The sequence below is a fragment of the Perognathus longimembris genome, chromosome 12 (assembly GCF_023159225.1).
Source record: "Perognathus longimembris pacificus isolate PPM17 chromosome 12, ASM2315922v1, whole genome shotgun sequence".
NCBI lineage: Eukaryota > Metazoa > Chordata > Mammalia > Rodentia > Heteromyidae > Perognathus > Perognathus longimembris.
In genome coordinates, this window is record NC_063172.1 from 31,676,018 (window position 1) to 31,690,738 (window position 14,721).

The following is a 14,721-nucleotide window of genomic DNA, read 5'->3' on the forward strand; positions in this document are numbered from 1 at the left end:
ACTGGGGTGGATATAGCATCTTATAAGAATTTTTTTTAAGCCAAAGGTGAAGGGTGGTGGGGGGAACAGCAGAGAGGAAGCCAGAAGTAGAATCTCACACTCTTTGCTGCCCTCGGTCTCCCCCTATGGCACAGGGAGCCTGCCCTAGAGCCTAGTCATACCAAACACCCACTGGTGGTCATGTGAGTGTCTTCCGGAAGTAAATACAGCACCTGCTCTTTCTCAGTCAACCCATTTAACATCTGCTCCTCTGGGTGTTGTGAATTCCTGTCCTCCAGATAGGTTGGAGCCCAGGGAGGCATGAGGCCCACCCAGTCCTAGCCCAAGGTGTGAGAAGGAACAAGTGTGCCGGAGAGCTTCTAAGAAAGGTTACTTAAATAAAGGTCACATACCAGAAACAGCAAATTAGAACCAAAAGCAAACTTCAACTATGAAGAAGTGACCACTGAGAACTAAAAAACCTAGAATTTAGGGAAATGGAAAAGCAAAGATGGAAGAACAGATCTGCTCCCTCTGCCTTGGTCAGTTTCCTGAGCATGTATGTTTGCTCCATAGCTGGACATGGACAAAATTATAAAATAAAAAAAAAGAAAATGAAAGAGAGAGAGCAAGAAAGAGCGAGAGAATAAGAAAAAGCAGAAAGATTGAAGATGGCATGGCAAAGACTAATAACAGACTCAAGCAGCAGACTTGCCCAACACCAAGTATGGGGTAGCTAGGGGAGGCCTGAGGTTTTGGTGGCAACTTTGGGTTGATATCTACAAAATCTTACACGTTGGAGACAGGAGAGAAAACAAGGTTAGCAAAAAACAAAACAAAACCAAAAAACCCCCACTAATAGTGGAGATTTTACTGGGCAAATTTTATAGAAAGGTCAAATATACATCTTTTTTGTTTTTGGAAGTACAGGGGACTTTTTGTTTTGGAAGTACAGAACTGAGGACCTTGGGACTGTTAAACGGGTGTTCTCCTTACCACTAGAGCTACTCTACCACCCAGCCTAATAACATATATCTTGTCTTCATACCTCAATAACTAACTGCATTATCAGAGACATTAATCAGCACATAAGAGTCAAACCACACTTGTCATGTCTGCATAAGGTATTCAGGTTTCATAAAGTTAAAGGTTTTCATTACAAGAAAATTTTCATTTAAAATCTTGAGTAGTTGGGGCTGGGAATGTGGCCTAGTGGCAAGAGTGCTTGCCTTGTATACATGAAGGCCGGGGTTCGATTCCCCAGCACCACATATATAGAAAATGGCCAGAAATGGTGCTGTGGCTCAAGTGGTAGAGTGCTAGGCTTGAGCAAAAAGAAGCCAGGGACAGTGCTCAGACCCTGAGTCCAAGCCCAGGACTGACAAAAAACAAAACCAAAAAAAACTTGAGTAGGTGTAGACAGCTCTGCTCAACTCCCGAGTAACGTGGCCACCTAGGACAATTTATTCTTTATGAAATTCAGAGTCACGGTTTCATTGGCTCTGTTCTAGGATCCCAGAAAAGGACGTCTATGTTCTTATAACCTTTGTGGCCCCTAAGGGAAGCAAAACAGAATACACTTCCACTGCCACTGTCTGGAAGGCTGAGACCACTGCCATGAAAATTCCCAGGTAGCACTGAGCAACCTTCCTGAGCTTCCTTCTGCACATAACACAGACGCTTGAGAAGTATGGGACATGAGAAAAGAGACAAGCCTTGAAGCCTGTTATTTAAGACCTGAGCTGCTGCCAGGTGCCTGCTCATGCCTATAATCCTAGCTACTCAAGAGAGGCTGAGGTCTGAGGATTAAGTCTGTTGAGACTGATCTCCAATTAACCAGCAAAAAGCCAGAAGTAGAGCTGTGGCACAAGTGGTAGGGTACTGGCCTTGAGTAAAAAAAAGCCACGTAGAGCTTGTCACCCTGAGTTCAAGCCCCAGTACAAATGCAACACAAAACCAAAAACAACACCTGAGCTGGCCTGAGGGGCAGATCCTATAAGAAAGTGCAATAATTCTCAAATATCAGAGGTATAAAGAAAAACACAGCATAAAAGTGATCACTAGAAACGATCAGAGGACATGCATGTACAGAATGTTCTAGGGAAAGGTACAGGAAGGATTAAGAAAAAAAGAAAGCAACTTGGAAGAAACAATTCAGAGGAAAAGTATAAGTCAATTGAAAATATGGCTGCAAACAAAAGCATTGTCTCCTTCTCTAGAATCATGGTTGGGAGGTCGGGACTCATTATCAATTTTTTAATTTTTTTATTTTTTCCCCAGTCCTATGGCTTGAACTCAGGGCCTGGGTGCTGTTCCTGAGCCTCTTTGTGCTCATAGCTAGTGCTCTACCACTAGAGATACAGCACCACTTCCAGCTTTTTCTGAGTGGTTTATTGGAGATCAGAGTTTCATGGACTTTTCTACCTAGGCTGGCTTCAAGGCTTTGAACCATGATCCTCAGATCTCAACCTCCTGAGTAGTTAGGATTATAGGCATGGGCCACCGGCGCCTGGCTTAAACATGATCATTTTTCCTAACAATATACATACATCTTCCAAAAGCATAATCAGCAAAGTTAGTCATGATATGCTATTTGGGACAACAAATTATTTAATTACTGCTCCTTAGTGGGGGGAGAACAAGAGTAACAATGATTATTATATAACTCAGCTGATAAAAACAACAGCAACAGGAACAACAGCTTATTGGGAGCTTGCAATCTGTCAGTGTCTATGTAAAGTTTGCTTGGATTCAATGTGGTTTCTCCCTGGAATCTTGCTCTCACTGTGGCAATGCTAAGAGGTGAAACCTTTAGGAGGTGGGAGATGACTGGTAATGTTGTCCTTAAAAGTTATCAGTGCAGTTTCTCTTGCAGTGCACTTTTTAGTATAATAACCAAAATGTTCTTATAGCAACCATTCTGGCCCCTCCCCAGTCTCTCGGTCTCACTAAGTGATCTTTCCCTTGGAAAACGTTCCCACTATGTCATGACCACAATGAGAAGCCAAAGGGGCTCTCACTGGAGACAGAAACATGGTACTGGATGTTTAGTTTCTAAAACTGGGAGTTGGATAAACCTCTTTTCTTTGCAAAGCATATAGCCTCAAGGATCTTGTTATAGAAATGGAAAACATAGTAATACATGGGATTGGACAATTTAGCTGTGTTTCACAACAGTACCTCCTTGTTATTTCCATTTCACAGAAGAGAAACTGAAGCAGCCTGAGAAAGCAAGGGGCTTCTGTAGAGCTGCAAAGCTAGGAAGCAGTGGCAGGGCAAGTCTCCCTCCAGAGCCTGTGCTCCTGACCACTACACAAAACCCAGTTTATTCTTTTCTCCATCTTCCAGTCTCTTCTCAAGGACTCATGTCTCAGAAAAAAAAAAAAAGTGCCAAGGTCAGGATGCATAGGAGAAATAGGAGAAATAGGAGAAATGCATGTGACAGCACAAGATACCACTTACCATTGGGAAAAGCCAGCACGCTGATGATAAGGAAGAAGAAGACGACAGAGAGAATGCCCCTCCAGATGTTGTCTTCAGGAACAGAGTCATCCCTGGAAATAGAACAACAACACTGAGAATTCATTTTCAGATTAAAATAAATAACCAGAAAGCAGCAAGACTTCTACCGGCTAACCCTGGGAGACTGCTCTGAGCAGAGTCCTTCACTAGTCACCATCTTGTCCTAAAACCAGAAAGAAATCACATAACCCACAACCTAGTTCAGTAACTTCCACAACACCAGCTGTGATTAAAGAATGGCTTCTGAGGGAAGGAACACATCTTCCATATAGCTAGGGATGGTGGTAACCAACAACAGCTCCTGTTATCAACTGTCTACTGAACCAGACCCCCACAGGCAGGGCATCAGCATTATCTCTAATTGTCACACCTAACGGATCCATGTGGTATTATCCACCACATTTTCAAACTGAAGTGACCATGGCGCAGGAAGATGAAGTCAGCAGCCTAACGCTGCACAGTTAGAAGCTGCAAGGCCTGCATCCACTGTCTTCTCCCTGGGTCACTCTGCTCCATTGAGAGATTATCTGTCACCTGAAGTTGCAAAAGTATAGGAAATACTTGGACAACACCTACGCTACAAATTAAAGGTATGCAGAAGTTAGTAACTGTTGCATGGGAAAAGAAGGGTGAGTCTGTATTCAAACTACACCAGCATACACTCACATTCTGGATGACTAGAAGAATTTAAGGTAAATTATATGTGTGTATATATGTATGCATGCATACATACATATACATATATGGGGAAAATTGATCAATAGGAAAATTAAAAACAAACAAAAATAATCAACAAGCCAAGCACTAGTGGCTCATACCTGTAATACAAGCTACTCAGAAGGCTGAAATCTGAGGATTGTGGTTGGAAGCCAGCCTAGACAAGAAAGACTGTAAGAAACCGCAAAAAAAGCTGGAAATGAAGGAATGGCTCAAATGGTAGACTATAAGCCTTGAGCAAATAAGCTAAGGAACAGCACCTGGACCCTGACTCAGGCCCCAATACCAGTATGTGTGCACACATTCATATACACACACACACACACATACACACACACAAAGTTTACAATTTCATATCTCTCTCACACACAAACACACAGGGAGAGAGAGAGAAAGAGAGGGAGAGGTGGGGGAGGGGGGGAGAGAGTAAACAACCTAATCTCAGATTGGGAAAAAGTCTGAAGTAGGACCCCAAACCTAGAACTCATAAGCAAAGAAATGGATACAGGAAAAAAAATTAGCAACAATAATCCAAGACATCAATTTGAAGGAAATATTTGCAGCTCCTATCAAGACAAAGGCTAGTTCTAATATACAAAGCTTCCTTCCAAACTCAATTAACAGGAGAAAAAACAAGACAAAGACTGTAGTCAGAGTGGGAAATCCAATAGCCCTCAGACAGCAGAAATCACTTAGCCTCACTGAGGAAAAGGGATGGGTATATCAGCATACAGGACCACAGCTTTATATGCACCTTATTGACAAAGTAAACACTGAATGACTAAGCTAGCAAGAACAGAAAGAAAAAAGACAAATGAGCACCCTTACATATATTGCTGGTGGTAGTAAAAATGTAAATCTCTTTTCTCGATGGCACTTTTGCAATATTTTACATTTATAAATGCATGCCTCGTGGATCAGCAATTCCGACCCTGGGAATTTATTCTTCAGACAGATACATGTATGCAAAAATGAGAGCACCAAGCAGTACAGTGCAAAACCACATAATCACAAAAGACTGGAAACAAGCTAAATATGCATGAAAGAAAACAGGTTAAGTTACAGCCTCATCACACAGTAGAAAACTAGGAAGCCAAGGAAAAGATAAAAAAGATTTTAATGAATTAACTGTCACAAAAAGTCATGAAATAAAGAAAACTCGCAAGGTGGGTATAAGTAAGAACAATGTTTGCATATAAATGGACTGCACATGGGAACATAAATTATAATCTGTGTGTATGTATACACAGATTGTCTTCTGGATACCCATCCATCCAAGGAATGGAGAGCATTGATCTTCTGACCAAAAAAGAGAAATGAAGGGCCGGGAGAGAGGTGGAGGGGGGGAATTTTTCACCACATACCTTTTGGTGTAACTTCTATTTCAGGCAATGTAAATATGTCATTTTTTAAAAATAATATTTTAACTAAATAGATGGCCTCAATAAATCAGTATGTCAGTCTCTATTTTTAAAAAAATCACCAACTAGTCCAAATGCTCCAAAACATATACCAACACAAAATGTACAGACTTGTATCAATAACAAATAAGGACAAAAAAAATAATAATGGTAGATACGGTGATCCACACCTGGAATCCCCAGCACTCAGGAAACTAAAGTGGGATCATGAGTGCAACGCTAGCCTGGCAGCACAGCGAGACTGTGTGTCAAGAAAAACAAACACAAACCATAAAGAGCAAAAGCAATGAAACCAGTAAAGCTGTACGTGTAAATTGTGAGCAATTGAATAGGAATGATGGAAATGCATAGTCTAGTTTTGGAGAGAAACGAGGCAGAAACAACAGTAAGAAATCTGAAAACCGGCAGTTTCATCTTTGTCTAATTAGAAGACAGTGTCAGCCAGGCACTGGTGGTTCACATCTGTAATCCTGGCTACTTAGGAGGTTGAGATGTGAAGACTGAGGTTTGAAGCCAGCTTGGGAAAGAGAAATCAAGAAATCTTCTACTAACTAGCAAAAAAATGGAAAGTGAAGATGTGGCCCAAGCAATGAAGTGCTGGCCTTGTGCAAACAAAACAAAACAAAAAAAAGACACATGATAGTGCTAATGCCCTGAGCCCAGCCTGGCACAGACACACACACACTATGGAAGAGGAACAACAGAGTGTTTAGATAAACTGAAGATAAAAGTACAGAAAGATCAAATTACTGTAGTCAAAGAATGGGGGTGGGCATTTCGGGAAGAAATCTGAGCCCTAGCAGATCACAGGGTCCACTTTCATATTCTAGTAGAGAGGTTGTACCTATGGTACTGATGGAGCACAGCCCTTCTGAGTGGTGTTATGCTGCTCAACACCCTACAGGCCCCACAGTAACCCGAGTATGCAGGGCCATGCTAGTAGGCCTAGGGAGTCCCTCTTCTCTAAACCGCAAATAATCCAAGCTAACCATGTACCAAGATGCCCCGAAATGTTCCTAGTGGATCATGAGAAGGAACTTGGCTGAAAGGGAGACCCTAGTGTCTCGCAAAACTCCATCCCTGGGGACAAGAACCATACTTATGGACTGTGTGCTGCATCAAGCACACACTCACTGTTCACAAACACTGGCTCCGAAGTGCATATTCCTCTTGTGCAAATGGCCACACAGTGCAGTTACAAAGAGTATTGGCTGTGGCTGCAGGTAGCAGCTCAGAATGACAGCTGGATAGCCTTGAGCAGATAACTTAAAATCTGAGTTTATTTTAGGTAAGTGAGGTAAGTTTATTTTACACAAGTGGCCAACAAGAAGTGTCCTTTCTGATTACTTCCCAGTGTGTAAACAGTTTCATCAGTGTCTACTCCTTCCTTCATCAAGTTAAGTGTCTGTCTTTTGACAGGGGCTATTTGGGGGTTGAGAGGAGCAGATGCAACCAGATCATAATGTAAAAGATAATGAGACAGCTAAGTGTCAGTTTGCTTTTACAGCAAAAGACCCACTTTTCCAGATGTGACAGCTTCCTGACTTTCTCCAGGGTCTACCTATAACTACTAGCAAGCAAGAGGCTCCATCTGGAGGACCCTAAGTTTTCCGAAGACCCTTCAGGCTGGGTTTTCTTTCCTGATCTTGCCGTTCCAAGGGGAGAGGCTTGAAGGAGGAGGAAAATGAAGCTCTGGGTTTGTCCTGACCTCAACCACCTGTGAAGGTACTGAAAGCAGGTGCCAGGGTCACCGGAGTGCCAATTCTAGGTCATGGCTCCTCATTCACCAGTAACACTCAAGTTCAGGCACAAGGAGCCAAAGTCCACTCCCACTCTGCCATGTCAGGTTGCTCTTGATGCATGTCACACCCAACAGTGAAGACACTGCCAAATGCAGCAGCAAATAAGACCGTCATTTTCATTTCTACCCATTCCTCTTCTGTGGACTTCCAGTGCCCAGCACAATGCTTAACACATGACGGATATGACAGGTATCTGCAATGTATGTTGGATGGCAAAAATTTGCCAAAAACACCACAGCATAGACCAGGCCACTGAGATAACATATAGGGGATCCCAGACTGATCCAGACTTCACTAATGGCCATGTTCTTGTCCCCTAGCAGAGGGTCACCTGCAAGAGCCTACTGAGATGATGATCTACAAGAGCCAATCAGGTTTTCAAACACTTTAACTCCCGTGGAACACTTTTTTGGGAAGCACAGTGTCCTGGAAACAAAGAAAGTGAAAGGGACAATCCTGAGGTTAAACAAACAAAATAAATTGTACTTTGGGACTCAGATTCTGTGTGTGTAATATCTGTTATCTGGGGTGGAGACTTCAGGAAACCAAAGCAAACTCCATTCACTCATGACCATTGTGCAAGGCATTCTCTGGGAGGCTGGCAGACAAAGCTAGTTTTTATCTTGACTAGTCTTCTGGGCTAATTGCTCCTCTCACTTCCCATCTTTCTCCTTTGTTATCTTTCACCTGAGTCCTTGAATTATGCATATACAGTGTCAGGTGTAGAAGACTAGCAGAGGTATAGGATTCTTTCTCCCAATGGAAAATGTAATCCTGGCTTATAAATTAGCTATGGCATTTTTTTTTTTTTTTTTTTTTTTTTGGCCAGTCGTGGGCCTTGGACTCAAGGCCTGAGCACTGTCCCTGGCTTTTTTTTGCTCAAGGCTAGCACTGCCACCTGAGCCACAGTGCCACTTCTGGCCATTTTCTGTATATGTGGTGCTGGGGAATTGAACCCAGGGCTTCATGTATATGAAGTGAGCACTCTTGCCACTAGGCCATATCTCCAGCCCCTGGCTTATAAATTAGACCAATGGCAATGAGATTTGGTATTATCTCTAACCTGTTTGAAAGAAAGTTATAATTTTTGTGAAGAATTATTGTCAAGATAGCAACCGGTATTTCCTTTAAGTTCTCACTAGATATATGATTTCCTGTGTGCCATTTATTCAATATTTATTGAGTGCCTATTCTGGGATGATGAAGATAATCCAGCCTCAAGAAATTGAGACAGAAACAATTATTACATGATACGACATTCAGAAGTCTAGCAACATGTTTTTCTTGGGGCTTCTTTGGACATCAGGAAGGCTGTCCATCAGGAGGGGACATTCAAATGGGTTATGAAGGACATTAGGGGCTTGTAGATGGGCAGGAGTCACCAGTAGCTGTTGTTCTAGAGAATGCTAGGTGTGGAACCAGGGAGCTGCATAGGCCTGTAGAGACCTGAATACAGCTGGGGGGACAGGGGCTGATTTACACTGGAGAAGAAAACTAGTAAAAAAAGACTTATCTAGCCTATCCTTTCCTATGGATGGTTGACATTCAGTGACAGGAGACAGGTAGGATTACAGTCTTTCGTGAACTGCTGGGAGGAGTCAAAGCCTGGGGACATACTATTCCCAGCAGTGTAGGGGGTGGTGTGCTGAGCTAAGTCTAGAAATGGATGGAAAGAGCTTCCAAAGCTCCAATGACACAATTAGACTTTCTGAAGAGAAGCCAGGTAGTGAAGCAGAGAATGGCAGAGACAGGGCTGAGACAGAACAGAGACTGTGGGATTGGCGAATTGGATTAGATGGAATGCCAGGGCTGAGGAAGCAGATCAGTTGGCTGAACTAGTTTTAGTTTCTAGATTAGCTGAGTGAAAACATTGCTTAAGTTCTAGAAATCTAGAGCAATAAGGATTATATCACAAGATGGACTGTACTATGTTTCAGAACAAGTTTATACCTGAAATAGTAAACAATTATTGAAAGAGACCAACTTGAATGAGGAGTCTGAGAGGCAGCACCTCCTAGATAAATAAACTCTCTGGGTTAAGGTACCATCTAAACCAAATAAATACTTGAGTCGTCCAAGTGCTTATTTACTACAGGCTACCCTACAGAAATATATGGCCCTTTAATAACTTATAAACTATTACCAGGGATTTAAAAAATACCCTCAGGTATAAGTGTAATAAAAATATTATCTGATGCTTATTTAAATCCAGTTTTAAAATATGATCTAAAGAATAATGAAAGGAGAATGGTAAAGATCACTGTCAACTGGTCTTCAAGTACAACCCAACAAATCCAAACCTAACCTAATGGTGTTCTGTGTTCACCTCTGGGCTTAGTTTGACCACAGGACATGGTTGCGATATTTGATCAATTAATATTGCTGGTGTCAAGAGCAAGGACATCTAGGGCTTCTGTTATAGAGAGAGAAAGAATATGACCAACATGAGCAAATGGAACCAAGGCAACTGAATCAGCAGTATCTGGAGACATTCTCTACCAGGTATTAACATGGTGGAAAGGGAAAATACAGGAAAGGTTATTAGCAGGCACCCAAGAGAGATCCTCACGAAGATCAGAAATATAAGAAACTGGAGTTCGAAAGCCAGTAAGAAAAGTGAAATAAAAAGCCACTATTAATAAATGAGTCCAATAAATGAAGCCTATCCATTTCCCTGCCCTCATCTCTCTCCTTAGCTCCATACCAAAGGAAAATTAGCACCAACAAAATGATGACCATGCAGGTCCAGAACTGTGCAGAAGGCAATGTCCTCTAAGCAAAAAGCCATTTTTATGGGCACATGCTAGCACAGGCTCATTCCCCTGTTTAATGACAGGTACCACTTAAAGGGAGGGAGGCTTCTAAGAATGTGAGTTAGTAGATTTTGTTGTTTTCAAACCTAAGGCTTGAGTTTCTGCAATGAAGGCCATTCGGAATTTCCAAGTCTACCCACTTCTGAAAGCCAAATAAGCAGGAGAGCACTCAGTCAGCAATGACTACACTCTGAGCTGGAGATAAAGGCTTCACTTGCCTTGCTTTGGCTGAAGAGTTAGCCTATGCCTACACATCTACCTTATAGTTTATTCTAGGCTATGGCAAAATGAGCTTTTCAAGTCTTAGGGAAATGATCAGGTAGCATCTGATAGTGACAGTGATAGAGACATTAGGGCTGAACAATGGTTTATGAAGGATGTAGCTTAGTTGTTATCTGTATCAGTTGGCATTATGGCTGCAATAAAATACTTGACACAAGGCGACTTATGAAGAGGAAGAAGTTTATCTAGCTCATAATTTGAGGGCTCAAAGTCTAAATAGCATAGCATAGACTATATAGTGAGAGACACCCCTTCCCTGCATCCTTTAGTCATGGATATGATAGTGGAAACAAGTATGATTACCTATCAAAGCAGAGGAAGGAAGAACAGGAGGGGGTAGGTTTACTCTATGTATAACCACTCTGTGGTGGGGGCAGCATAAGGACTGTCTTCCCACCTAATCTAATCTCTCTGGGCTCCACTTCTTAAAGATTCTACTATCACCCACAGCATCACTCTGGGGACCAGGCCTCCAATCACAATGGTTCCTTGGGTGATATTCAAACCACACCCAAACCATAGCACCATTTAACAAAAGAACTGTTTGGCAAATCCAAGCTTCTCTCAGACTCCTCTGTGTGAATTATCTAATCCCTCACAATTATAAAGGTAGGACTCAGCAACCCAGAACACACTACAGATACTAATTGCTCATATACTGGTAAGAGGTCACACCCAAACTATTCCCAGTCTTTGTTCTCAGTCTTTGCAAAACAAACTTTATAGGATATTTTTTAAATTTTTGCCAGAAAAACTGCATGGACTGAACAGTAATCTAAAAATCCTTACAAAGTAATATAAGGTGCTATGATCACTATTAATATCTGTGGGATAAAGGTATTTCATTTAAGAGGTCATTATTTTCTATTTTAAAGAAGAGAGCTATCATATCTTACTTCAAAGCGTCATAAATCATTACAAAGTGAGCAAGAAATAATAAAACTAATAATTCTATTAATGGGCTTATAAGTTCATAAGGCAGAACTTGTGATTAATTAGTTCTTCATTATGTGACCTTTCTCTTCTTACGAAATTACAGTAAGAAGTGAAATTGTTATCATATTTTGAAAGGACCATGCATCTTGGCTTTTCTGACTTTTCACAAGCTTCATGTTAAAATCCACACTCATTTCTTATACTTTCACTGCTGCAGTGCATCAATGGCTTTGGTGGAATAGGTCATGAATAGAAAATTCCAGAAGAATGGCTTTATGTATTTGAAGAAAAGAAGATCTATTTTGATCTACAAAAACATTAAATATGAAAGGCTGTAACAAACTGCACATTTCTGCTCATTATTTGCAATAAAATAGCATTACTTTTCTCATTTCAAAAAAAACAACAAATCACCTTCAAAAATTCCATCATTTGAAGCTCACATATAAGATAAACTGCTGTTCATGTAAATCTGACAGGTATTTTTTCAATGTCTACTTTCCAATGCCTTTATCCTTTTACCCAATACAACTGTGTCTTACACACTCAATACATTTGATGTAGTAAGCTAAATAAAGATTATCTAAGAAGATGAACTTGGGCTGGGGATATGGCCTAGTGGCAAGAGTGCCTGCCTCATATACATGAGGCCCTGGGTTCGATTCCCCAGCACCACATACACAGAAAATGGCCAGAAGTGGCGTTGTGGCTCAAGTGGCAGAGTGCTAGCCTTGAGCAAAAAAGAAGCCAGGGACAGTGCTCAGGCCCTGAGTCCAAGGCCCAGGATTGGCCAACAGCAAAAAAAAAGATGAACTTAATTCTCACAATCTTATGAAGAACTAGTATTGCTGTTTTCATTTTCATACAGATAGGAAACTGAAGCTTACCAGGATCAAATATATAGTAAGTGGAAAATATGGGTGACATGATGAAATATTTGAGGGTAACTATAATGAGAACCAAGACATTTTATTTTCTCCAAAGCTAGATATATGACTGGTTAGATGCTGTGGACAGAAAGGTCTGGTCTGTACAGCATTGGCAGACTTAACAATAATGGTAGCCCTATGCTCTTCCCAGTTATTAAAAAGTAATTGTTACCTATGTTTTTGTACCCTTTGATGACTTGTGCAAATAAACACATAATAAGAAACAAGTAGTCTGCATGATTGTGGAGAGAAGGAAAATGGTGATGGGAAAGGCTCTGTGCTGTAAAATCTGAAAAATTACAGTGATTCCCAGGGGAAATGCCACCAGCACTGGAGAGATGTCTGAGTGAGCAATTTAGTCTGTGTTGTACAATGTCCCCTATGTAGCAGCCTCTATCCTCTAAATATCAGCAATGTTCTCGATACTTGTGACCAACATGCTCAAAATATTCCTACACATTTTCCCCTGACCCTGACTGAGAACTCCAACACTCAGGAGGCTGAGACAGGAGGATTTCAAGTTCAAGGTTTGCATTGACTATACAGTGAGACCCTAGCTTACATAAATACTGAAAAACAAGAAGAGAGCTAACATTAATTGAGCATCACATACCAGGTACTCTAATCAATGCGTTTATACATAGCCATTCAGTCATTGTAACCAGCATGAGGTAAATACAGACTTTATCCCCATTTTACGGGTGTGGAACTTGATATTCAGTAACTTAATATTAAGTAACTTCACCAAAAACACCTAATTTTGAAACCAACAGTCTGGCTCCAAAACTACTGTACCCTAGGTTCCGGTCTTGTAAGCCTTAATGGTGTGATATGCATGAATTTCTTTAAAGAACTTCATTCAAAACACAGAAAATGGTTAAGTAGAAAGTAGAATGTGTATTAAATACAAACAAACAGCAACAAAAAAAGCGCAGGGATCTATTAGCTCATGCTCTGCCTGTGCTGCCCTGGTGTCGTGTGGTGTGTGATGACCAGGCAGCTGTATGTCAGGATGTTTGGTAGTGCTGGCACCTGTAAGGCACATTGTACAGGAAGTAATGGGACTGGGCTGTGTTGGACAGGAAGGGTAGGGCGGTGCTGTGCTATCTAGAAAGAAGGGCAATTTCTGTCCCGATATGGATGGTAGGTTTGCGGAGCGGGGGGGGGGGGGGGGGGGGGGAAGATGATGGATGCTAGTGAGTTTGTATGCAATGTATGGAGAAAGACAGTGTTGTATATCTCCTGTGTGCGTGTGTGTGTGTGTACATGCCTGGTAGTGGTAAACTGGAGGAGCTCCATGGGAAAGGAAGGAGGGAGGAGAGGGATTTATGTGTGTTTTGGTGTGTGCTGAAAGTGGTGCATACGAGATGATTCATGCGGTGTGCTGGAAACCGAGCGGAGCTGGAGGGGGCTGCCGAGAAGAGCGCCAAGTCGTGACGTGGATAGAGCAATGCCGAGGGCAGAGGGTGGGGAGGGTGGGGAGAGAGGGAGGAAGGGGGAAAGGAGGGGTGCGCTATCTGGTTAGGTGGCTGGCGAGAGTTCCCGGGGTGGCCCGAGGCACCGGGAGGTAGAAGCGGCGTTCAGAGGTGGGGTTGGGGGCTGGGCTTAGGGCGAGGCACCCAGCGGGTGGAGGAGTTGGCGTGGCGCGGGCGGCGGGTGTGCGGGGCACCCAGCCGGCTTCCTCACCTCGGGCCACACCGAGCCACCCTTCCCCGCCACCACCGCCCTCCGCCGTTTCCCCTGACCACCCCGCGGCCCCCGCACGCCGCCGGGCTCGCCTCACCTGGTGAAGGCGAAGTACATGAGGCTGACGATGGTGAAACTGAGCAGGGTGATGGTGTGGGGCCGGTAGAAGAAGTCGATGGTGATGTCCTCCACTTGCTGCTCGTTGATCATCCGGAAATGCATCTTGTAGTTCACATCGTCCTTGCTTAGGGTTCGGCTCCCCACGCAGGACGCCATGGCCCGCCTCCCCGTCCTGCCGCGGCGCCGGTGGCCCCGGCCCACAGAGGCTGGGACCCCGGAGGTGACAAGCCGCAGCCAAGAAACAGCCCGACGGCGGGGCCGGGTCTGGCGCCCAGCAGAGGCTGGGAGCAGTGGGAAGGACAGGCGCGGGAGGGCGGGGTCGCGGCACCGCCAATGCGATCTCGGGAGGAGGATGCCATCGGTCTCCCCTAGTTGGTCTTAGAAGTGGGGCATTTCTCAGCACCCGTGGAGCTTTCAGATTCATAATCATTCAGTTTCCGGGGATTGAGCAACAGAAAAGAGGTTTTCGCGGTCCACGGTTCGCTCTTTCCTAGACTCCCAGATCGCGCTCCCC

General features: G+C 43.1%; 1 protein-coding gene across 1 annotated transcript in view; it reads right to left on the reverse strand.

Annotated features, from left to right (window-relative positions):
* The window catches only part of Ptdss1 (phosphatidylserine synthase 1), a 55,374-nt gene extending 40,819 nt beyond the window's left edge, over positions 1-14,555 (reverse strand). The window contains exons 1-2 of the mRNA XM_048358359.1: positions 14,185-14,555; positions 3,442-3,533 (exon numbers count right to left, since the gene is read on the reverse strand). Of these exons, the coding sequence (XP_048214316.1) occupies positions 3,442-3,533; positions 14,185-14,363 (271 nt within the window). The 5' untranslated portion in view covers positions 14,364-14,555. The remainder of the gene's footprint in view (positions 1-3,441; positions 3,534-14,184) is intronic.
* Between the last annotated feature and the right edge of the window lie 166 nt (positions 14,556-14,721).